Here is a 25,501-nt window from a genome sequence, read left to right as displayed (position 1 = left end):
TCACCCAGAGAGTGCTGCTGGACAAGGCACTCCTATCTCTGACCCATGGTTTTTTTCCTTTTATTTGACTGTTACCTGTTTCAAAATGCAACTCCTGTCTGACTGTGGACCTCTTGTGTTTATGTCTCCTGTACACTACTGCCCTACTTCAACCTGTCCTCAGTGACTCTGCTCTTAGGGATCCCCTGTCCATCACACATGAGTTCTCAATGGAGCAGTTATACTCATCATCATGATGTGGTCTCTGTGACAACTGCCAAAACTGACTAAAACTGTTTTCTTGCAGGTCGCCAATGGCATCTAGTTGACAAATTCCATGACCTTCAATATTCATCTATCCCATTGGCAAAATGGACAACCATGGACTTTATAGTCTAGTAGGGAGATGATGAGTTCATTAATGTTTAGCTCTGAATTCCTCAAACTCAGTAGAATTCCTCATGTATTGTACCCACTCACTGCCTCAGTTGTTTCTATTTTCTGAATTATTAGTTAAACCAAATGGGAAGAGAGTTGAATTCTGTTGTTCAGCATCTTTGCTGGAGATATAACTGATAGATTACTAGGAAGATTGTAAAAAGAAAAGAAAAGAAAAAAAAAGAAAGAAAGAATGAAAGAAAGAAAGAAGAAAGAAAGAAAGAAAGAGAGAAGCCAAGACCAAACTCTAAGAACCTTCAACTCTAGGGATTGTTAGGAGGAAGAAGAGAATTTACTAAAGAGCACTAACAAAATACCCATGGAGGTGGGAGCAACTCCTGGAGAATGTGGTGTCAGGGGGATCCATAATGAGAAAAACCCTGTTGAGCACCAGTGGGAGGAGCAAGCTTTGTGACATAGTTCCGTTCTAACTCTCCAACTCAGCTGAGGCCTTATAAAACCAGTCCTGGTGCCAGTATCATTACTATAGAAAGTGAAAACCTATTCAAAGGCTGGGCTTTATCTCATCTAACCTGGAGACCTCCAATACTAAGCAGAGATCAGGGATTGTTCCTTAAAAAGGTTCAAAGGCAATGGATAACAGTAGGGACAAAAATTAGACTAATGAAGTTTTAGAGAAAAGGCTGGAGAAAGAGCTGCTTTGGAGAGTAATACTTTAGAAAGGCTCTAACATACCCATGAACATGTCAGGGCTGTGTGCTTGCTCAGTAGAGACCTAAGGAGGCCCTGAGGTGTCACCTCTGGCTGATATTCAGGCTCTTCTCAAGCAGGAAGTAAAGAGTAAAACAGAGTTGCAGACTGCAGGGCTGAGTCTTAAAGGCATTCTCCAACACACCCAGCAGAGAACAGGAGATTCTTGCTTCTAAGTGTTTAAATAAATCTTTGTTCAATCACTACCTAACCTTTAAGCTAATGGAACAGAGATGTTCAATGGCCACAAATAACAAATAATATATACTTTACAAAATTATTTCAGAAAAGCTGTCAAACAAACAACAGAAACTACAATAAACAGCAATGACAAATCCTAGAAAGAAGAGAAGATCTGGTTTCCAGAATGGCTACAGTGTGGTGGTGATTTTGGTCAGAGTTTGGGGTGATGTCTTGTCATGGATATTGACTTCAACATTGAACTCCCTCAGAAATGTCTTTGTCTATGGGCAGAAAGCTCTCTCCTCCGCACTTCATGTATTTTGTTCACTACTCTATGACAGAACCAATATCCCCCCTTTTCTACTCACAGCCACTGGGCTCATTCATCTTCCCACCTCAGGTTCTAGCTCACACTCCAGCATGGCTCACAAGATGGGCAAGGTGACTTCATGGGGGAATATTCGGAGATTGGGAATCCAGCAGGAGGGTTGGGATGGTCTACACAGGAGGAGATCAAAGTCCCAACTAAAGCAAGATGGAAATGATTTAATACAAATCATTACAAATACAGCCACATGACATTCCAAGGGAAGTAGTGAACATAAAGTACCAGATCTGAGAGTGACTTCTGGCTCCACTCATCCTGATCTGAGTGCCCTTGAGCAAACCCCTTAACATCTGAGCCTGCTTCCCTATGCATTAAATGGAGATGATTACTTCTGCTCTGCCTATCCTGATTGGCAAAGCTAAAACAGGAAGGCTGCACTTAGAGAAACCCTACAAACTGCCATACACACCATATAAGGACACATATAAGAATGTCTACAAGAGTGTGTATCAACAATTCCGAAACTCACGATGATTAAGAACCAACTGTACTCTATCCATTGATAACCCAGTAAACTCTGGGAGGACCCATACCAATTCATTCTTCCCCAAGACTTTGGCCAAAAGAAAAAGCTGTATTTTCATAGCTCAAATGAAATTGATGTTCTTACTTATCAGGGGTGATACAGATAGTCACTGACTATCAAAATATGGTTTCTATTGAATGTGTATCACTTTAACATCAACTTAAGGCAAAAATATGCAAGTCAAACCAAATAGAGATGGACGGTGACTGTTTGATGTCGTTGTATAATGGGAGATAGTGTGGAATTATGGACAGATCCTGGCTTTGGAATCAGTTCTGGGATCAAAATCTGGCACTATCATATACTGGCTGAGTGGAGTGGACATCCCATCTCTTGGTGTCATCTCGTTCATCTTAAGTGTAAAATGGGGGCAGTGACAGCCTCCTCCTAGGGTTGTTCTGGAGATTAAATGAGACCAACAATTTAAGGCATGTAGCATGATGCTTGGCACATATTTAGCCCTCCCTAAAATATAGGAATGTGGCTTCCTTCACACTGGCTGTTGAAGAGATTCCTGGAGGTCTAGTGCTCTTGGGAACCTATAATGTAGTAAGAGAGGAGAGGCAGACATGGGAGTGGGAGATGTGCTAGTGGGGTCCCCATTACTCACTGGACTGATGCAGCTCCTGTGCCTCTCCATACTCAATGCTTATTCTGTAAATAAGATACTCTGGTTAATTATAAAGTCTAATCAACATATCATCCCCTTCTTCAAAAGGACAAAAACCTCTTGCCCTGGTGGCTAATAGCAAAGTATGCCTCAGTAGGTCATGCCAGTGACCTCCAGCTGGCTGACCTTGTCTGCTCACCTCTGGGGATTGTCCGGTCCTATCTGGTTCTTCGGCAATAAACTTGGTATTCCCCTTCAGCCTTCAAACAGCCTTCTGTGAACAGCCCTGATGGTCTCTGGGATGGGGCTACCTAAAAAGTGTCTACTGCTCTCAGCTGACCCCAGCTAGTCAGTCAGCATTGCTCAGAGCCACCTGGAGTCTTGAGTGGTAGCATCTTTGCTTTTAGCTGTGTGTCTTAACTCCCGACTGGGCTCCTCAAGAAAACATGTCATCACTTGTACAGTTTTGTATCTCCAGGGACCTTGATAACTAGGTGTTAAGTGATCAACTGCACCATCTCAAGGAAACTTGCAATGGTGCCTTGGCTGAAGGTTGGGATTGGGAGTAGTTGTAGAAAGGGGATATCACTTCTCTCCAGATACAACATGTGCACAGAATGACAGAGAGCCCCCCATGCCGCTGGGTGGTCCAGGTCAGGATACCACTCTCCCTCATAAACCTTGGAAATAAAGGGGAGACCCAAGTTCTAAAGAAACCTTGGCCTATTACCAAATGCCTGTTTAGGAGAAGCCCATGTCCTATGTCCAGGGCAGACCTGGGGTTGACACAGAAACTGCTGCAGTGAGAGTGTTCCCAGGAGCACATCCCGAAAGAGGAACCCAGCACAGAGTGTCCCTGTGACTCATTTACTCTCACATTTCTCAAGGGGAAGTCAAATTGATCACAAAATACCACTTCCTGAAATTACTAGTATTTAGAATGTGTTTTCCCCCTCCATGTGAATCAAAATTCCTTACTATTGGTGTGTGTGTATATATTTTTCAGTTACTTGTCTTGAATCTGCCCTTTGCTTCCAACACCAGCTCAGCCACTGATGAGTGCAGCTGGACCCTGTCCATGACCTGTTTCCTCGTCTTTAAAATGAGGATATGAATGTCTTCTGGCAAGAACTACTCAAATGAGAGGATTTATGACACCTAAGCTACAGAGTGAAGAGTAGGTGACATACCTACAAAAGGGACAGGGTGATGTCCCATGACTATTATACTCCTGTATTTAGAAAGAGTCACTCCAAGCAGGCCTGGGGAGGCGTGGATGGGTAATTAGATGTTGAAGCCCAGGAGAGCTGAATTCGGATCCTTCACCTGCCTATGGTAGTTCTGGGAACTTGACCCAATCACTTGTTTTCTCTGAGCCTCGGCTTACTCATACGCAAAATAGGGATAAGACCTACCACAGAACTGGGAGATCATAGAGGAAGTGCTTGATACAGAGCTGCTTTTCCTGAGACATCCCTTATCAGCAAGGAGGAATGTCATTATTATGTCATATCATGGAACAGATTCTGTGTGCCAGGGAACTTTTATAGGTACTTTGCTTAAACAACACTCTGGGTTAATGTGATCAGGACCTCCTTGTTTAGCTGAGGAGCTAGGTGCAGCTAAAGGAGTTGGGAAGGTCTGAACTCAAATTTGTGTCTGTCTCTAAGACTTCATCCTAAGCACAACACATTATGCTATATTGCAATTTACAAACTGGCTTCAAAAATGCACTCGATATCCCCATTGTGCTCTAATTAAGAACCATGTCTTCTGTGCTGTTATTTTGTACTTCTCTGTGAAGCCTTTCCTAACTTTCTTTCAGTTTGAGGATGGCTGGTTGTAGCAGTAGTTAGACCAGATGGTGCTTAGGTTACTCCCGGTGCCAAGGATAGGCTCTCATGCTCACATCTGCTTTGCTGGGTGTTCCTTCTGGCCTGGGCCAGGCATGGGGGAGGGAAGATCCCTTGGTGCCTCAACTTCCAGGCTTCAAAGGGATGTTCTCTGCTTCATACTCATCCACACCCACCTACCTTGGACCCTAGCAAAGGAGAGACTTTATACTGTGACAGCACTCCTTTGTCACCTAGAAAGTGCTTCCCTAAATTCTTAGCTCCCATGAGGAAATAAAGCCCAACAGACCTTGGCAAATGAGCCGCCACTTCTTAAGTGCAGCTGTGCTCCTTCTTTGCTAGATTGAGGCAAAAGCCTTCCAAATTGCTGACCTCTCTCTGCATCCTTGAGAGATATATGGCCCATCAGCCCCATTTTTACCCTAGCCAACAGCCAGCAACCACTGCAAACATGAGAAAGGCCATCCTCACCACCAACTCCCAGTAGACACTTAGCTGTGTGCTCAGAGGAGTGTGACTCACAGCCCTAGAAGCCAGGAAAACTGCTTACTACTCAAGGCCCTGAGTATTATGCTGGTTTTTAATACTGCAATTGCTAACCCTATCTCACTCTTAAATGGGAACCAGTTATAATAAAGAATCACAGGAAGAGACTTTTTTGGTTATGTCTTTCTTGTGTCCTGATTTCAGCTCCAGAACTTGGAATGGAGACTTCATGGAGTGTTGGCAAAAAAACAGGCTGGGTTTGAATTCTGATGCCCCAGAGGTCCTCCTGCCCAGTGCTGGGTGGGACCTAGGGCCTTGGTCATGTGCAGCAAGCACTCTACCACTGAGCTCCATTCCCAGTCCTATACCCAGGGTCTTAACCTCTGAGTCTCAGTCATCTCATTAAGATTGGGGGAGGGGGTATGAAAAATGGTGGAATGAGACAGACATCATTATCCTATGTACATGTATGATTACATGAATGGTGTGAATCTACATCATGCACAACCATAGAAATGAAATGATGTACCCCATTTGTGTACAATGAATCAAAATGCAGTCTGTAAAAAAAAAAAAAAGGTTCATGATTATCTATCCCCCTGGGGTCACTGTGAAGACTTGTGCAAAATAGATGGAGTTTCTAGTTGGTCCTGAAATCTAGCAGGTTTTCAATCAAGGATGGCTGCTAAGAAGTTCAGCATTGACATTTATTGAGTGTTTGCCTTCAGATTTGAAGACCTGGCTGCTAGTCCAAACCCAAGGTAACATCATCAGGGATTCCTGGAAGGTAGAAGATAGTCAATCCCTTCTTCTCTATTTGTAATTATTAATAACCAAGGCCACATAAAGCCTAGTGTGAAGAACTGTGGCAGACACCACAAAGGAGGGACACAGTCCCCCTATTTCTAGGCGCCTGGAAGGTGGGAGATATAATGGGAGAAATAGCTGTTTAGCCTTTCTAACTGGTTTCAGATACCCAAGCTCCTAAAACCTTGGAATTTCCTGATCTATGGGGTGAAGGGAACATGTTTTGTTATTCACAACAAACTCATTTCAAAGGCACCTGAGTTGTTGTTAATGAGATGCCTCTTGAGGGACAGAGCTGGTTGCCTGGGGAACCAACCACAGGCCTGGAGGGTTGGAACTTTAAGTCCGACCCTCCTCCAGGAGGAGAGGGACTAGAAAGGAAATTTAATGACCAATTATCAGTGATTTGATCAACCATGCCTATGCAGTGAAACCTCCAGAACAAACCTACACACCTGGGTTCGGGGAGCTTCTAGGTAGGCGGGCACATGATGCATGATGCTGGAAAGGTGGTGTCCTCAGAAGGACATGGAGGCTCCATATGTCTTCCCCACTACTTGCTTTATGCATTTCTTCTATCTGACTGTTCCTTTGTAATTAAGTGGTAAATGTAAAGAGTTTTCTTGAGTTTTGTGAATCATTCTAGTGAATTATTGAAACTGAGGATGGAAGGTGGGAACCCCTGAACATGTAGCCAAGAGTCGAAGTGTGGATGGCCAGAGCACCCATTTGCCACAGACATCAGAAGTTGGGGCACTTTTGTGGGATTGAGCCCTTACTTAACCAGCAAGGTTCATGCTTATTCTGGTCAGTTGGTACCTGAATTGAATTGAATTGTTGGATTCCCAACTGGTGTTGGAGAATCCAAGAGGGCAAGACAGGTATCCAAGGATGTCTGTCGTCCCTCTGGGCACAAGCTTTCAAGGATAGTCCTGTCTCATTCCATTCTGGTCGGGTGCCCATGAGAGGATTTGGAGAGAGCAGGTGTTCAAAGGGGAGGAGAAATGCAGGACCATACAGGGCAGAGCCTGAGGGAACAGCTCCAGCGCCATCCACAGCATGCTCCATACTTCTCTTATCACATTTAAAGTTTTGAATTTAGTCTCTGCTGATATTTTAAAGGTTTACGAGAGATCCTGATCCAATAAATTTGAACGCAATTTGTCATACTGCTGGGTGGAGCTGGGCACTTTGGGCTGACTGAGGAGGTACATGATGGCCTCATTCAGGCCACCAGGCACTCTGATTAACAAGTCATACAGTCTGGCTATGAGGCTGGCTGGCTCAGATTGGAAGAAGGGGCACAATATGTCCTTTGCAAAAGGCACTGTCTGGACTTTGGGTCCCTGGTCCTGCATGTGAGTTGCCTGAAAAATCAGTCCCCAGTGGAAGGAGTGAACACACTGTTCTGGACTCAGAGAAAGGTGGACAGCAGCCAGAGCTGGTAGCACTGGGAGGCACATCTGGCCTCTTCCTTTCCTTGCAGTGGTCAAGTGAATCAGTCTTGGGAGTCCCTGGGATACCTGATGGGCACCCCTCTGCTCAGAACTGTCTTCCCTTCTGTGCTTCACTCACAGTCTGAGAACCAGCCCCGACATACCTAGGAGCACACTGTGTTTGGGGGATAGCATTTGTTCTTAGTGAATGTCACCATTATCATATTATCAGTTACCATTTGCTGAGCATCCACTGAGTCAGATGCCACTATCCTGGGTCACACAAGTAGTTGCCCAAAGATATTTTGTTAATTCCTGTTTGTTGAAGAAAGGAGGTTTCAGAGGGGGTATGTAACATGTTCAAGGTCACTGGTTAAGAGCTGGCATTTCAACCCCAGCCTGCTGGGTTGAGTAACAACAGATGGTCCCTGTCTCTGTGGATGTGGAGGATGGGCACAGGTGTCCACCATATGCACCTCGACCTGATTGTGTGCTTTGTTGGCTCCACCCCTCCACCCTGAGACCCCAACCCAATTTACAGTCCCAGAAATCTAGTTTCAGAGCATTTGATTCTTCCCAGTAACTTCCATTAGCAAATTTAAAGGATAAGGACTTTTTGAAAGTGGTCGAACCATGACCTCAAGAATTTATGTTAAAGCCAATTCATAACCAACAGGATTTCATCACAAAATGTGCCCTAACTCCCTTCCCATTCTCTGTGTGGTCCACTGGAGTCATCTTCTTTGGTGCAGGTAATAGGATGTGGGGCGGCAGGGACATGTGTACCAGTAAAAGAAGCATAGCCTGCCTTTCCATTCATCAACTCTGGGAGTCTGAGCTGAGAGAAGTATACTACCCTAGAGAGGCCCCAGTGGCCTGATGGTGGCAGGATGTAATGCCACATCTTTGACCCATAAGTCTGCTCTAGATAGCTTATTTTGCAGAGAAAAGGGCATTCATTGCATTGTTTGTAACAGTAAAAATCGAGAGATGACTTGAAGTGGGCTCTGCTGTTGCCACCCAGATGGCCCAGTCCTGAAGGGTCTAGCACCCTGCTGCTGATTTGTGGCCCTAAGCCTCTGCCTCCACTGGGAATTTCCTCACTTAAGGTGCACTCTCTTCCTGGGGGAGCCATCACCAATGGCTGGTCATTGGGGGGAAACAGAATGCAGTGGGCTGAGGCTTCTAGAAACCTGTGTTGCAGTACAACTAACTCCTCGCTCTGCTGGGTCCTGCTTACTGCCTACTGCACGGCGTCCAATGCTGATGATCTTCCTCTCAGCCTCTGCTTCCCGGGGTATCAGCCTCCAACACACCTGAAGGCTGATCAGCAGGGTGCTGCTGACCAACCATGGGTAAAGTCAGAGCTGGTTGTTAAACTGTGAATGCTACCATCTTGCTTATGTTCTTAACTAAAGGAAAGATGCATACGTGTGTCACGGTTTTCTGGAGCTAACAATAGCTATTTCTGGAGAGTGGGAATGGGGGTGTGGAGTCACTTGCTTTCTACTTTACAGTTTCCTATGCTGTCTGAATTCTTTACATGAATATGCTACAATAATCAGTAAGGCTGCATGCCAGGCTCCTAGTGTGGTGTCCCTGTGTCCAGGGTCCCCATCATTCTACTTTGTTTTTAAAAATTCCCAAAGTCACAGTTCACAGACAGAGATTAACAGTAGGATTCTAGTATTTGTATGGAAAGGAATTTCTTCTTATTCAGTAGTTACCCTGTGCCCCTCAGTGAACTGTTGTTGTTGTTGTTGTTGTTTGTTTATTTATTTATTTTTTCTTTCAGTAGTGGGGATTGAACCCAGGGCCTGGTTCATGCTAGGCAATTGCTCTGCTACTGAACTACAACCCCAGACCTTTAAATTTTATTTTTAGACAGGGCCTCACTAAGTTGCCAAGGCTGGCCTTGAACTTGTGATCCTCCTGCCTCATTCTCCTGAGTAGCTGGGACTACACGCGTGCACCACCACACCTGGCCTGGACCTTGTCTTTACTGAACACTGGACTGAGCTGGTCTTCAGGATGGACTTGGAAGGCATCTAGGGTAGATCTCTGAAAGTCCATTCAATGAACATCCATGTCCCACATTCATCTCTACTTTTCCAGGCCACCAGGATGCTGTCTCCTCTGCCCTTGTTGCTATAGTGACAAGTTGGCAGGATAGTCTGCCAGCCAGCTAACCTGATGAGAGAAGCCAGTTTGTACCACTAACTCAGTCATCCTATGGGTGGCCAGAGGGGTACATTCAAATTCTGCGGTGGATCTGATCAGTATGACAAAGGGGTGTAGTCAATGTCCCTAAGGGCAGAGGTAGAGAGCCTTCAGCTCAGATATGGGCTGATTTCCATTCTTGTGGCTCAATAGCTGTGTGACTTGGGAAGTCAATAAACTTCCTGATCCTCTGTGTCCTTATCCTGCAACCAAAGAGATCCTCTCCGCCCCCACAGAGCTGGGTAGGTAGCCACACGAGAGGGCAAGCTGCAGAGGTGGAGGGCCATGGGACCTCACTGTGGTTTCCTATTTCACAGCTGTTCTCAAGGTTGTCATTTCTTCCAGATGGGCAGGATCAGAAATCATCACAGGAAGTTGGTCTGCAAGGAAAGCTGGTGACTCAGCCCTTATTTGATTCGGCTGCTGGTGGTGGGCAAGTGTGGGCTTTGCTTGGCTTCCTGGAGGGCATCAGGACACAGAAGAGATCAGGACATACAGAGGGAAGACCAGTGTGTCTGGCAGAGCATCTGTCTAGACTCTTGCCCACGATTCTGTCCTGCCTTGCCCTGGGCACAAACTCTTGACTCTTTCTCAGAACCAGTAGCCCAGACCTCAGGAAAGCAAGAGGACTGAATTGTGTCCCCCCAAAACTCAGATAAAATCCTAACCCCCAGTGCCTCAGAATGTGACTGCATTTGGAGAGGGGCCTTCAAAGACGTGATTAAGTTAAATGAGGTTATTAGGGTGGGCCATAATCCAATGCTGTCCTTATGAGATCAGGACAGACACCGCTGGCCCTCAACACATACACAGATGACCATATGAAGACACAGGGAGAAGATGCCATCTACAAGCCAATGAGAGAGCCCAGGAGAAACAAAACCTGCTGAGACCTTGATATTGGGCTCCAAGCCACTAGAATGACCAGGAAGTGAATCTGTTTCAGCACCCCTGGCTGTTGTACTCTGTTATGGCAGCCTGGACCCCCTGGCAGCTGCTCTCCTTCTTCCTCACAGTGAGCAAGGGACTTCTAGCACCCATGGGGGCTCCTTCACCAAGAAGCAGATGAAATGAGGCACTTCATCTTGTTTCTGGAACTTTCTGAATTCTCATGCTCTCTATGCCCACCTCTGCACTAGGGTGGATATTTTCCTGGGACCCATTTTCTGTCACCCAGGTCTGTCCAGCTCACATAACTCCCCTACCCTGCACAAGGGAAAATACCTAGGGGCCACAGCTTGTGGCACAGTCTGTCGCCTTGGACAGCTGACTTCAGCCCCAGCTAACTTTCTTCTCCAGACTCAGCCTCAGGGCTCTCTCTGAAACCAAAAGACCCTGCTGAGCCCCAAGCAAAGGAATGCAGCCCAGAATTGCTGGCCAGCTGTCCACACCCCTGGGTCAGCCTTCGGCAGAGGGTGAAAGGGAGCAGGGTGCTCCTTCTGAGACATCTCGGGAGGCAGGAAACTGCTTTCCAGAGTCCCCGTGGAGTGAGCCTGTTGATGTGGCAACAGCCTTGATTGTGCCCCCGACACTGGCTTCCTTTCTTCCATGTGTCACTCTCCAGCCCCCTCAGTCCTGCTTCCTGTTATCACCTTCCACATAAACCACTTGCGCCCAAGTTCTTGTCCTAAGTCTGCTTTTGGGGAGCCCAAACTTGTACACAAGTTCACCACTTCCTGGCTGGGGGTAGGAAGGAGCCACAGTGCTGTTGAGATTCAGGTTTCTCCCCTGTAAAACAGGAACATTATTATTTCACAGGCTGGCTCCAGTGACAGCATTGTGCTGAAGTGAGTTGTTAACTGGGAGCAGTGACCTTAATGCTATTATTTGTTATTACTTTTAATCTGGAAGTAGTATCAGGTCTTTTCTCTCTTCCTCTTTTCACTAGAAAGAAGAAGGAAGAACAGGCGTTTCCTTATAATGGCTGGGATATTGGCTTAAGTTTGAGAGATTTAGCAGGAAGGCTGGAGTGGGTGGATAGTTCAGTCAGAAAAGCTGCCTCTACACATATTTTGCTACTGTTGGGTGGATGGTTGAGTCAGAAAAGCTGCCGCTACAGACATTTTGCTACTATCCTTGCCAGGCCAGTTTACGAGAAGCTCCCAAAAGCCAATCAAGCATTTGGACAAATACTTCTAAAAGACCCCTGTCATGGGCACCCACCGTTCTGAGTCTGCAGATGGAGACAGGTCCCAACACAATGTGTTGGGATGGGGGTTAGTGGGTAAGAAGGAGCCATGGATCATTGCTGTGTGAAGCCAGGTAGTAAATGTCACTAAGCAGATTGACTTAGGGCACAGGTTGACAGGGACGTGAGAGTATGGACACATGCGTGGATAAATGGGTGGTGGATGGGTAGATGTGTGGTGCATGGATGGGTGGATGGGTAGATAGTGGATGGATGGATGGTGCTAGGACCAGTGTAATGGGATGATGAGATGACAGCCTACTAAAAGGTTGATGAGGAAGGGCCTCATCTATCCCTCCCCTGTTCCCTCTCCCAACAATGGCATCTCTACTCGCTTGGCTGCCCAAGCCAGTTGGCTAGAACTTGACTTGCCTCCTTCCTTTATACCCTCCACAGCATCCAGTCACCAAGTCTTGTGTGTTCTACCTTCTTAGACTCTCTTCTATCTTCACTACCACTATTTTGACCTAGCTTCTCACAAGCTCTCTCCTGGACTATTTAAATGGACTTCTGTTCTGTGGGTCTCCCTGCTCTGACCTCTTCTACCTTTGTCCACTCATTACTCTTTCTAGAGCTATTCCATTAGGAACTTAGAGTGACTGTCAATTGATCTGCCTTTGGTTTCCCTAACAGAAACTAGAGAAAGGTCATGTGATAGCTTTGTGGTACAACTTGGTTAGGCTGAATGATACTTCCAGTGACTTCTTTTCTTGTATATCTCCTGTCAGACTGACCCACAGGAAGCTTCCTGGGAGATCTGAGAGACAGAAGGGAAGCAGCACACATATACATTGTCACTGATCAGCTGATTTATCCACCAGTATGAAGCAGAAGCTGGGCCTGCAGTTCTTTGATCTTCCCGTGGATCCTAGTAAAGCTTCTCTGACTTCTAAGCCAGGAATGTGTGTGTGTGTGTGTGTGTGTGTGTGTGTGTGTGTGTGTGTACTTAGCTTTATACTGAAGGGCCCTGACTTCTATAGGATGACCCTGCACCTCCAAAAACATTCCATTGCCTAACAGGAAACTGTGCTCAGTGATTCCCTTGTCCAGCACAGCCAAGCATTGTCCATCCTTCCCTCATTGTCTCTTGAACTTGCTCTATATTCTCACTGACTCAGGATCTCAGCAAGGTCACCTGGCCATTAGTCGACACTCCATGCTATTCGTTGTTTCATACATTCATTTAACAGTTATTAAATATATTCTACACACCAGGAAAAACTCTGTTGTACAAACACTGTGAAAACAACTCTAACTTTTCCCCTTTCCCTTTTTATTCTAAGTGCTGCTTACATAGGGACCAATAGGGAGGTAGCAATAAAGCTGCAGGATGAAGTCTATACCCTAGCAGTAGAAGGGACATGGAACTTGAAATAAACAAGTAGGAGGCAAGCATACACCTGTAATCCCAGTGACTTGAGAAGCTGAGGCAGGAGGATCACAAATTTGAGCCCAGTCTCAGCCATTTAGCAAAAAATGGGATAAGCATTTACCAAGGAAGATATATAAATGACTAATAAACTCAGGAAAAGATGCTCAACATCATTAACTGTTATACCAATGCAAATCAAATTCCCAATAACATACCACTTTAGAGCCATTAGAATGGCTACAATAAAAAAAGATAAAAGATAATAACTAGTGTTGGCAAGATATGGAGAAATCAGATCTTCATTAATGCTGGTGGGAATATAAAATGGTACAGAAACTTGGGAAAATATTTTTGACAGTTTCTTAAAAATTAAACAAATTAAAACAGCAAGAAAAATTAAAGCATTTATTCACAGAAACACATGTATCTAAATGTTCACAGCAGCATCATTCAATATAACTCTAACTGAAAACAACTTAAAAGTCCATCCGCTGATGTGTGGATAATAATGTACATCTATAAAATGGCATGTTATTCAGCTCAAGAGGAACATACACACGAGAACATGAATCAACATCAAAACCTTACACTGTTTTATAGACATGGAATCACATGGTGTATGATTACATGTCTATAAAATATCCAGAAAAGGCAAATTTACAGAGACAGAACACAAATCAGAGGTGGAGTTTGGGAGTGAGGATCAATTGCAGATGGGCAGAAGGAAACTTTTTTGGACAAAAGAAATGTACTAAAACTGAATCATGGTGATGGTTGTCCCAACTCTATAAATTCACTAAAAATCATCTGTGTAGAATGGGTGTATTTTGTCATGTGTAACTTACATATCAATAAAACTATTAAAATATATAAACATAGAATATGGTCATAACTCCTATGGCATGTTTCCTGAATGTCTCCCAAAGGTTCATGAGTTAAAGGATTGGTCCCCCAGGACACTATTGAGAAGTGGTAGAGCCTCTAAGAGATGGGAGGTCTTCAGGTCTTTGGGGATGTGCCCTTGAAGGAGAGAGTGGACCTTAGTTCTTTCTTTTTCTCCTTAGCTTTCTGGCCAGGAGGTGAGTGTCTTTGCTCTACCACACGCTCCAGTCACGATGTGCTGCCTCACCACAGGCCCAAAGCAACACAGTCAATTGATCATGAACTGAAGCCTTGAAAACTGTGAGCCCAAATTAACCTTTTCTCTTTGTAAGCTATTTATCTCAGGTGCTTCATAATGGAAAACCAACAAACACAATAACAAGCGCTATGTAGAAAAACAAAGTAGGAAAAGAGTACAGGAAAGTTGGAGCAGGGCTACAATTGGTGTGATGACTGGTGTGGCCACTGGCATGGTCATTAGTATTCCAGTTCTCCCCTTCTAGGAGTGTGGGAGGACTAGACTTCCTGGACTCCTTGTGGGTAGTTGAGGCAGTGGCTCTTGTGAACCACAGTTGTGAGTAGAGTGTGACATGTCAGTTCCAGGCTGAGGATTTGTTTGTCAATGTGAGACCTTCAAGAGCTTGCTCTCTTGACTCTCTGACCTGGCAATGGCAACTCATGGTTTCTCTGTCAGCTTGGATTTTTGGGACACTGTGATGGGCAGGATCCACCCTGTCATCAGATCTAGGTGACTTGTGATGAGGTGACTGTGTAACCTCTCCCATTCTGACCTAAGCAGTGAGAGCAAGTCTCAGAAGTAGGGGACGCTTAGGTAGATGTCGTGGGAAGGTGAGTCTGTGAGCTAGGCAGCTATCTGGGAGGTGGCGGGGGATGGAGACTGCATGGGAAATGCTGGTACATCTGGACAATAGTGAAGAGGCCAGTGATACTGGTGTCCAGCGAGTAGCAGAATGGTAGGAGATGATGGGAAAGGGTGGGCGGGATGCAGGAGGAGCTGGCAGGTAGACAGAGAAACCGTGAATGATGTGGGAATCCATGGGGATGTGTGGGCAAGCAACAGAGCTGACCAGACTTGGGTTTAAAGAGCTGCACTCCAGCTGCAGTATTAAGAAGATATGGAAGGTCCGAGGTAGAAACAGGTGGACCAAGGAGGAGGACTTTGTAAGAATTCAAGTGAGCACTGTCCTCTCAACCTTCTGCCCCAACATTCTTTCTATATGCAATTCTGATCAGATCAGTCCTATGCTTAGAACCTTCAATAGCTCCCTATTGCCCAAGAGAAAGAGTCCAAGTTTCTCAATATGACATCCATCTACCTTTCCTCTCTTATTACCCACCTCCTATTACTTCAGTTCCCTTCTCTCCAATTCTGTTCTTCCAGGGCATATTCTAGCCTCCCTACCTCCTTATACCCCTGTCATCTACAGTAGGGTGGGAGAGAGTATTCTCTAGGGAATAGCTGAGGGCAGCAAAGGCACAGAGGCAAGGGGAAGGATGCTGTGGAGCACCCCCACTCCAAGCTCCCCCCGGCTTTAGTGCTAAAGTTAACTAGTGGGCCACAGTGTTGGGGGCCCATAGGAATGACAGAATTGAGACACCTGGACACTCTGGTTGGGGACAGGCAGAGTCTACTGTCTTTCTTATCATGATGACAAGTTGCTCCTTGTGGGAGGGGTAAGGTATCCCTGGGAGGGGCAGCTACAGGAAGAAGCCACCAGTCCTGAGAGTGGACCAGACACACTACTGAGTAGAAATCTGTAAAGCTGGTGAGAAAAGAGGCTGCAGCAGGTGTGACCTGGCAGGGCAATCCCACAGGGAATCTGAGGGCCTTAGTGATTGAGCCCAGGATGGTGCTGGTGCTGGGTGAGGGTTTAGCACAGCAGCCAAGACTGGTACTGGCTGGTCTCTGGCTTTCTGTTAGAGGGATGTTCTGGCAGATGCTTGATTTGGTGAAACTATGACAAAATGTAAGGTGCATTAGCACCACTTAACCCTTAAGAACTTTAGATTTGCCCTAAGTCCCTGGAAATGTCAGTTGAAAGCAAAGTCAAGTTCCTCAATAATTACCCAAGACTGAGAGAGAGAGAGAGAGAGAGAGAAGAGGAGGGGAGGGAGCAAAGAGGAGGGGAGGGAGGGCAGGGGAGGGGAGGGGAGGGGAAGAGAGGGGAGGGGAGAGGAGAGAGAAGAGGAGAAATCATGCAACTAACAATGGGGAGGAGAAGCCACCTTCTCCTGTGCTGCCAGTTTTACAAAGTTCCAAAGAGTTTGAGACCAGACAATCCTTTAAAAATTAACCCAATAAAAAGGAATGAAATATTGATACATGCTACTATGTGGACGAATCTCAAAAACATTATGATAAGTGAAAAAAAGCCAGATGTAATAGGAGACTTTGTTTATAAGACAACTAGAGTAGGTGAATCCACACTGACAGAAGACAGATTGATGGCTACTGGGGACTGGAGTGGAGGTACGCAAGGAATGAAAATGTTTTGCAATTTAGATGGTGTGACGGTTGCACAGGTGAATGTATGAACTGCTACTGAATTTTACACTTTTACAAAGGTTATGTTATGAAAATTCCACCTCAATACAAATGCTAATTCAATCTAATTCATTAAATTCAAGTGTCTCATGGAATATCTCCTTTGTCCCTTTCTCAAAAGATTGGCATCTGGACTGCAAGAAGCTGATCTCACCTTCTCCCCCAGCCCTGATTTCACCCATGGAAAGTAAGATCCAGGGGTGTTAACGTGAGACACATTCTCCGCTTGAGTCCATCCAAGAGTCAGAGCCAGGCTCCTGGCTTCAGCCCACCTACTCTCATCTCTGTGGATGGAGAGCCTTATTCCTCATCCCCAACTACGGCAGAGGTGGCTGTGTGGAGTCGGAGCTCTCCCTGGGCTCCATCTGCTGCTTCCTGGCCCTGACTACACATAACATTCATCAGAAACTTAAAAAATATGCTGATGTCTGGGATCCACCTAAGACCAATTAAACCTGAATCTCCAGAGGAAGAGAGGGAAGATTTTTAAGAAACTCTTCCAGTGATCCTCGCATGGAGCCAGGGTGGGGACCACTGACTGCATTTCTCCTGCCGGCATCTGGAATTTCACTCATCAGCCCAAGGGTGCTCAGGTCTATCATCTCATGCAGGACCAACTCAACCTACTCCTTCCTGCCTGCGATCCAGCCAGCACCTGCACAACTGACCCTATGAACATCTAGATGACCCAGCATCTGCATGAAACCAAGCTACCACCTGCCTGTGACCGAAGAGACAGCAGTCCTGCTTCATTAGGCGCTGTACTGGGGCTACTAAGCCATCCTCACCCTTTCTAAACTAGTAAACCAGGGGGTGTGTCGTTCGCAAGCAGGGATCCCGGGTGCCCCGGCAGTCCGTGGACACTGTAGTCCTTACAGAAACTGAATGTCAGAATAGCCTGAACCACTGAAGCCCAACACCCCTGACAATCACTGTTGTGTTGAAGCATCTGTTTTCAGGCACACATGGAGCAGCTACCCTGGTTCAGGGGTCAGTGCTGGGCCAGCAGTGGGTGCTTGGGAGCTGAAGGAGGGCAGGACCCAGCCCACCAATGCTGTTTTGTCCTCTCAACCCACTAGGCCAAGATGGCACCTTCAGTGGCCACGGTGACCCCATCCCCCAAGGAAGAAGTCAAAAGCAAAGGTAATCATCCCCCACACAGAGTATAATAAAATTCTTACTGAAATATCTGGCCGCGAAGGTTCTTCTTTTGCTGGAAGCTGTCGGCAGCATAACGAAGCTGGCAATCTGTGCAAATTTCTTCTATATCCTTTTTATAAAAAGCCAACCACATCCTCAAGCAGACAAGCTAATTCCTGTTTTCCAGTAACAGATCCGCATCTATAGAAAAGAAATATATTTAGAATGCCCTTTATCTGATGTTTTCTTGGATTTTAAACAAGAAATTTGCTGTTAGGAATTAGTCCCTTAGAAGAACGTGTACTCAGGGTTCTTGGAGTGGTCTTGGGGAAGTCACAGGGCCTCTGGGTATCAGTTCCTCAAATCGGTAGAATGGGGACAATAATGACAACCACCTCTCAGAACGAACTGACGATTAAGGAGTCAGAGGAAATAAGGTGCTGTGTAAACTGCAAAGCCCTCAACACTTTTTTTTTTTTTTTTTTTTTTAAGGAGCTGACCTGGATTTAAGGGGAGTTGTGTTTCCACAGAGCCTTGAAAACGAGTTCACAGCAACATTGCAAATTTGCGTGTGATTTCAGTTTACACATACGACCCTCCACAGGGGCAAGCAGCTGTCCTGTTCTAGGGGAGAGCCAATATATGCAGGCATGTTTCTATGGGTAGAGGAGCAACTCCTGGGAGGACTTCCACCAGAAAGTTCTTCCTGTCACCCACCTGTCTCTGTGCTGCTTCCTCTGCTGCACTGAGCTTATATCACGTTTGTGATTATAAAACCAATCGCTGTTATTAACGACAACACGAGCACAGCCAATCCTCAGGGTGCTGGAAATTTCCAACCCCAAGCTGGAGGGAAGCAGAGATTGGCTTTTACCACCACTGCGGAGGGTGAAGCCTGGGGCTGCCGGCTACTGGACAGTGCTTAGTGGACTGTGATGGGGCAGAGTCCTCTTGGTTCATGCCTTGGGGACTTGGGGGCAGCTCCCGCAGTTAGCATTCTCTAGGGAAGCACTGGGGAAGAACAGTGAAGGGGGCCAGCCTGTGCCTCTGGGGACTAATCTGGGGCAGCTGAGAGCAGAAGGAGCCAGTGTGCAAGTGCTAGATCTACAAGGGCCCAAACCAGAGATGCCAGCATATCTTTGGGCCCAAGAGAGCAGTGGTTTGGGTTTCACAGACCAGAATGCAAAGCCAAGAAGGGAGCCCTGAGGGAGAGAGGCAGAAATGGAGTGAGGGGCAAGAAACCGGAGGAAGGAACATCAGCCTGAGAAACCTAGAGCCAGGGCAGACCTTGGGAACCCTAATGAACCCACAGTGACATTCCTCTATATTCTCTAACCACATGGGGCTGGGAGGACAATAGGGAAGATTAGGGAGTGAGAAGAAGCCCAACCCATGACCTGGTGTAGTAGGGGTTTTAAAATTAAAACTCTAGGTCCAAGATCAGTTTTTTCCTTTTCTAGTTATGTGAATTTGGACATGAGCCATATTAAGCAAATGAAAATATAGGATACCCAGTTAATTTTGTAGTCTAAGCATGTTTTAAACAGTGCATGGAATATAATTGGTTCAGGAATGTGTTGGTTAGTAGCCCAAACCAAGTGTATGAGGGAAGAGATGTTTGAAAGAATAGGGAGGGGCAGTTTCTTGGCACTTCTGAGAAAGATACTGAAAGGTAGACAGTATAGAAAATATAGACAGGATAGAAGAAACATTAGCTAAAAAGATATTCACCATTGATCTGAAACAGTATTCAGATTTAACTAGGTACCTTGTGTTTTATCTGGTGACCTTTATACTTTCTGAGTCAAAAGAGGATAGTATTACTATCAGGAAAGAATCTTTCAGTTGTGGTAAACAAAAAAGCTGGTTAAAATTGACTTCACTAATAAGAGGGATTTAGCGACTCCTTTAGCAGGAAACTCCTCATAATTTGAGCTTCAGGTGTGGCTGGATCTAGCAGTTTGACAATATCAACCTCTTCTGGGTTTCTTTGCAGTTCTCCTGTTTGCTCTGGAGTGTCTACTTCATTCTTAATAAAGTCCCTTATTTTTAAGAAATACTGGAACCTGCTTCAGGAGCTGCTATTTCTTCGGTCCTGTTCAGCAGGAAGAAAAAAGCCTATCTTCAAGTATCTCTCTCAGACATGCTGGGCAGCTGTCCCTCCCTGCTCTTCCAAATGTCTCCTTTTTCCTGATGGCTTTGGTTTGGGCTACAAAAAAATCCTTCCCTGAGTCAATGCAAACCAGTGAGATGTGTTGATTGGCGAAAGCCAACCTGGTCTAATTCTAGGAGCTGAGTGGGGTTGACATCCCACAAGGCTCTTAGGCTGGCATAGAAAACAGGTAGATGCCAGAATAGGTCAGGATAGGTGCCGGGAAGCTATGACCAAGAGGAGGGGAGAAGGGCTTCAAAAACAAGTGTTCACAGCAGACTTGGAGACCTCAGAGGCAGAGGGGGACAAAAGAACTGTGCTCCCATGGCCCACTCCAGCCTTCCCCTCACTCACACCGCAGCAGGTTCAAGAGCAGGTTGCACCCCAACCAGCACACAGCTCCCAGACTGCTGAGCATCACTAGGAGGTGCAGTCACGGGAGGGTGAACTGGACCGACATCTCAGGATGACTCAGCCGAGTGCAGCCACGCTGGCACTGGCCACACAGCAAACGGGCTCACTGCAGGGGCAGGCAGTAGAGATGCCAGGTCCTCCTGGACTCTGGCCAGTGCTCCTGTACCCTATATCACCCCACCCACAGAGAGTATTAATAATGAGAGTTAGCACTCATTAGGTACTGAATGAGTACCAAAAACATTAACCTGGGGACTGACAAGTCCCTGAAGAGGGTATTACAATGGAATTGTGGGACACCCAAGCCACAGTTTAATATTGCCGAGGTGGGAGAATTAAAACCCCATCTTTCAAGAATGGACATGCATACAGCCTTGATGTCCAGACTGACCTGGCCAGGTGTGTACCCTTTGGTTCCTCATTCATTCCCTGCAGGGCTCCCTGCTGCATGCATGTGAGCAAATAGGGTAATATGCTCCTCACCCCAGTCCCCACTGCGTCTGGGATCTGGCAGCAGGGACAACCAGGTGTCCAGGAAAGCGGCTGGGTGATGCTAGGCGATGCTGGACCGGGGTTTGCTCACCTGGAACTGGGAAGCCAGGCATCTCCGCCTCTGCTTGGAACCTGTCGGGGATCCTTCCTTGCCTGGAGGGAGCTCTTGGTCTCCTGGCGCCCTCTTCTCACCCCACAGAGCCTGGGACTTGGCCCTGCCCCAGGCCACCATGTGATGAAGGAGTGGGCAGGAACAGGGGGGTGCAGCCCAAACTGAACATCATCAAGCAGGAACCAGGTTCCCTGGCTCCTTGGTGCCTCTGGGGATGATGCGTTGATGGCAGTCTTCGGCCTGTTAAAGAGGCTGCAGTAGCCTGGGCCGCTCAGGAAATGTTCCCTAGCAAAGCTGACCTCTGCCGGGAAGGGCCGGGCCGGCCGGTCTGCAGCGAAGGCAAAGCTGGGTATACCCTGGTGCAGACCGCCCCCTGGCGACTATAGGAAAGCACTGCCGCCGACGCTCCTGGGCGCTGCCTTGCTAACAGCGCGACCCCAGTACTCATCCCTCCCAGCCGGTGTGAGCTGGAGCTTGGGCTCACCACTCCTTCCCCAGTAAGTCTAACCTTCCGGAGGGCCAAGCACTGCTAGCAGGATGTGTGGGATTCCTGGGCCTTTCTGCACGGAGTGGCACAGTCCTGTGTCTCCCCTGTGGGTAGGAAGTTGGGGCCAGAGAAGTTACCAGCAGGTTGCAGGGGAGGGAGCTGAACCACTTCCCAACGCTCTCACATCACTTAAATCTCCCCACTTCATAGATTGAGAAACTGAGGTTAGAAAAGCTCAGCACATTCCACAAGGTCCTAGAACATTAAGCAGAATTGCTGACATTCGAAAAGTCAAGGCCCAGGAAGGGACAAGTCAGGTGGCCCTCATTGACCTGGCTCCTCACAGGACTCTGGTGTGCAGACTGCTCCTAGTCTCTGTGTGTGTGTGTGTGTGTGTGGGGGGGGGGGGGGGGGGGCTGAACTTCCAGTCTTGTGGATTCAACAGAGTCACCGTCTCTTGTCGTCTCTGACCACAGTAAGGGTGGCTAGCATGCTGGGAAAGCAAGGTCAGGGTATCCTGTTCTCAGACCCCACCAGTTCCCACAGCTCCTGGTGGTGGGGCAAAAGGACCGTCAGTGTAGGTAATGAATGATTGGGTCAGAAAGATGGGAACTGATTCAAAAGGAAATAAAATGCTAATACCTCCCCAACCCCTCCCCCTTCTGCAACCTGTTTTCAAGTTTACCTGCCTCCAGGAATTGTTCCTCCCTGCAAGGGGCTGTTAATGAATGCCTCCTGGGCGGCTCCCTTCCTGCCTGTACCCCTGGGCAGCTCCCTTGGATCATTCCACCTTTTGGTTACTAATCTGGTAGGCAGGATGGGTGGGGAGGAGAAAATATGAGAACAAAGGAAATCTAAAACCTATAATAGGGGTAGGACAACCCCGCTTCTTTGAATACCAGCTTTGGAGCCCTTCTCTGTTCTATCCTTTAAATGAAACTTACTTTATATGCCTTGGTGTTTCTGGGGTGTTCAATCTTCATGTGGGGTAAATGGAACTTGGGTCTGATTCTCATCACCGGTATCAGTGGTGTGGTCCCAGGTGCAGAGACTGAGGGCCTGAGAGACAAAGTCAGGTTTGACTCCTGCTGTGGACTCTTTGCTGGGTCACTGGGTGTGACTCTGCAACCTCTCTGAGCCCCATTACCCCATCTAAAGTGCAACTAGCAGACCCCAAGGACCTTCCAAAGACAAATGCAATAAGTCTTGGAGAGCACTTAGCTAAGTGCCTGGCTTGAGGTAAGTGTTCTCTGCTCCTCCCCAAGGTCAAGACGATTCTGGCAGTGGCCTCTGTCAGAGGCACAGGGCACAATTCCTCCACCTTCATCTGTCAACAGTAGCAACAGCAACTAGGTCTACTGCACCTTGAAAAACCTTCTGTGTTTTAATTAATGTGGCAAATGAAGAAGTAGGCCACTGGCACAACCCCCTGGTGACTGTGGTGCCAGAGTGTGTGTGTTTAAAGTGGAGTTGGTGGCACGTGGTGCGGAACATGGTCACACTACTGTTTAGTAGGTTGGAACCTGGAGAAGTGGAGCTCTGGGGAATAAGCGTCCAGATTTCAAATGTCCCTTTGGCCCTTACAGAGGCCTCCTAGGTGACTGGGTGGGGACCCACAACCTTAGCCAGGAGTCTGGAACCTGTCACCAGCAGTGGGCTGACTGGCTTCTGTGAAATTAGGGAACTATGAAAGGACTTAGGGGTTTTGGACCCCCTCAAGTGTGGCCACAGGAGTCCTCTAGAGGCCTCTAATGTACCACTGAATCCTAGCAGTCACAAGTTTTTCCAGAATCACATTGTAGATCATACCTAGTATTAAGAATTGTTGGGGGATTTTTGCTTGTTTTAACATAGCGACATTGTTTTCTTTTCTGTTTGTTAAAGCTTTGTAAGAATGTATGTTGTTTTACACCTGTGAATATTTAAGTCAATGCTGGAGCCCAGGGATTGTTTCTACTTGGTTTTCAAAATAGCATCCCATACTGCAAATTGGTGCAAACACTCTGGAAAGCAGTATAGGGATTCCTCAGAAAACTTGGAATGGAACCACCACTTGCCCCAGTTATCCTACACCTCAGTACATATCCAGAGGGTTTAAAATCAGCATGCTATAGTGATGCAGCCACATCAATGTTTATAGCAGCTCAATTCACAATAGATATGCTATGGAACCAAAATAGGTGCCCTTCTGATGAATAACTAAGAAAATCTGATATATATATATATATATATATATATATATATATATACACAATGGAATAGTACTCGGCCTTAAGAAAGAATGAGATTATGGCATTTGCCAATAAATGAATGGAACTGAACACTGTCATGCTAGGTGAAAAGCCAATCCCAAAAAACCAAAGGTCAAATGTTCTCTCTTATATGCGAATGCTAACGCACAATCTGATGGGGCGGAGGGGCAGGAGGGAAGAATAGAAGTTCACTGGGTTAGACAAAGGTGAATGAAGGGAAGGGATGGGGGAATGGGAATAGGAAAGACAGTACAATGAATTGGACAAAACTTTCCTATATTCTTATATGAATACACGACCACTGAAATTCTACATCACGTAAGACAAGAATGGGATCCTAATTAGAATAAGTTATACTCCATGTACGTTATGTATGATATGCCAAAATGCACTTTACTGTCATGTATAACTAAAAATAACAAATCAAAGAGAAAAAGAAAAAGAAAAAGAAAAGGGCATCCCATTACTGGTACAGGAGCATGAACTAATTCAGAGGTCCTGAGCAGTCCTGACTGTAATTGGCAGCTATAGCCACCAGATGGCGCTCTCAACACGCTGTATAGGGTGTCTATGGGCTTCCACCTGAGCACTCCTACAGGGTCTGAGAAAGCCCTTCCACATAGGAGGGGCTCCAGGGAGTCCAGGGAAGTCCCTTGGAAAGCGGTCATGTAAAATACTTAAGTGGGATCCAGGGCTTGAAATAGGGTGAGGCAAGTAAGTCAGGTAGAGTGCAAATTTTAGGGAGCCTCTGAGTGCCTCACCGAGTGCCACACCTCACATCTGAGTACCACACCTCACCTTGGTGCAGGGAAGATGCTTTAGTCTCAGACCAGATTAAGTAATGTCTGCACAGCAGGGGCACTAAACCCATAGTTTGCCTCAGAGGCTGTGGCTAGGTTAATAAGATGAACTTTCCGGGAGTGGATTCAGCAGAATGGACAAAGCACTGGCCCATTCTCAGTCCCACTGAGGGAGAGGCTAGTGGGAGCACGGACACCAGACCCAGGGAGGCCAGCAGAATGTGAGAGCTGAGCAGAGCATGGCCCGGAGGTCCCTTTCCTGGCTGCAGCTCAGGCTTGTCCCAGCCTTTTGTGGCTCCTGCACATTTCTGCTTCCACAGAGCCTGGGGGCTCCAGTGGAGCAGAGGCATGGAGGTCACCGCACCATGGCTGGAAGGTTTCTTCCCAGGGTCTGAGTCCTTGGTGACACTGGCGAGGCTGGTGTTATGTGGATGGTCAATGCAACCTGCATTGTGACTGTGGAAGCTGGAAGAGAGTGGAACCAAAACCCAGGTGTGGGAAACCAGATGCAGAGGTGAAGGAAGAAATCTGTGAACATTGTGGTACATCTGAAGCATGATAGTGTGTGAGTAATGAGCAAACCAAGGTGGGATGTTAAGGGTGAGGTGGAGTTCATAGTCACACAATGCGAAGACTAACAAGAATACTTGGAAGAGGAGAGTGGGGAGAATTGGGGCATCGATGTTCCTGGGTTCCCTGGGCTTTAGGTCTACTATTATTATTACTATTATTACTATTATTATTATTTGTTGTTGTTTTTGGTTTTGTGCTGGAGATTCAACCCAGGGTGTCACACTTGCTAGGAAAATGTCTTACCCATGGGCTTTAACTGTAGTCGAGCACAGTCCAGTAGAGAACTAATATGTCATGTGTATGATTAAAAACTTTGTAATAGCCACATTAAAGAGGTGAAACTGGTTTAGTAACATTTTATTCAATGCAAAAATGCAAGATATCATTTCAAAATGATTTGTTGAGACAATATATATAGTTCTTTTTATGCTAAA

The 25,501-nt window shown here is 46.5% G+C and overlaps 1 protein-coding gene across 5 annotated transcripts in view; it reads right to left on the bottom strand.

Moving 5' to 3' along the window:
• The window catches only part of ARHGAP22 (Rho GTPase activating protein 22), a 225,663-nt gene extending 204,582 nt beyond the window's left edge, over positions 1 to 21,081 (bottom strand). For 3 of the 5 annotated variants that reach the window (XM_079137589.1, XM_079137591.1, XM_079137586.1), the window contains exon 1: positions 17,827 to 18,078. In XM_079137589.1, the coding sequence (XP_078993715.1) occupies positions 17,827 to 17,878 (52 nt within the window). In that variant the 5' untranslated portion in view covers positions 17,879 to 18,078. The other 2 variants (XM_079137587.1, XM_079137584.1) reach the window with 2 other exon arrangements.
• Between the last annotated feature and the right edge of the window lie 4,420 nt (positions 21,082 to 25,501).

This window comes from Sciurus vulgaris, assembly GCF_902686455.1.
Source record: "Sciurus vulgaris genome assembly, chromosome: 4".
In the NCBI taxonomy this organism is placed as follows: domain Eukaryota; kingdom Metazoa; phylum Chordata; class Mammalia; order Rodentia; family Sciuridae; genus Sciurus; species Sciurus vulgaris.
Note: the sequence above shows the minus strand (reverse complement) of the source record. Positions and strands in the feature narration are given on the sequence as shown.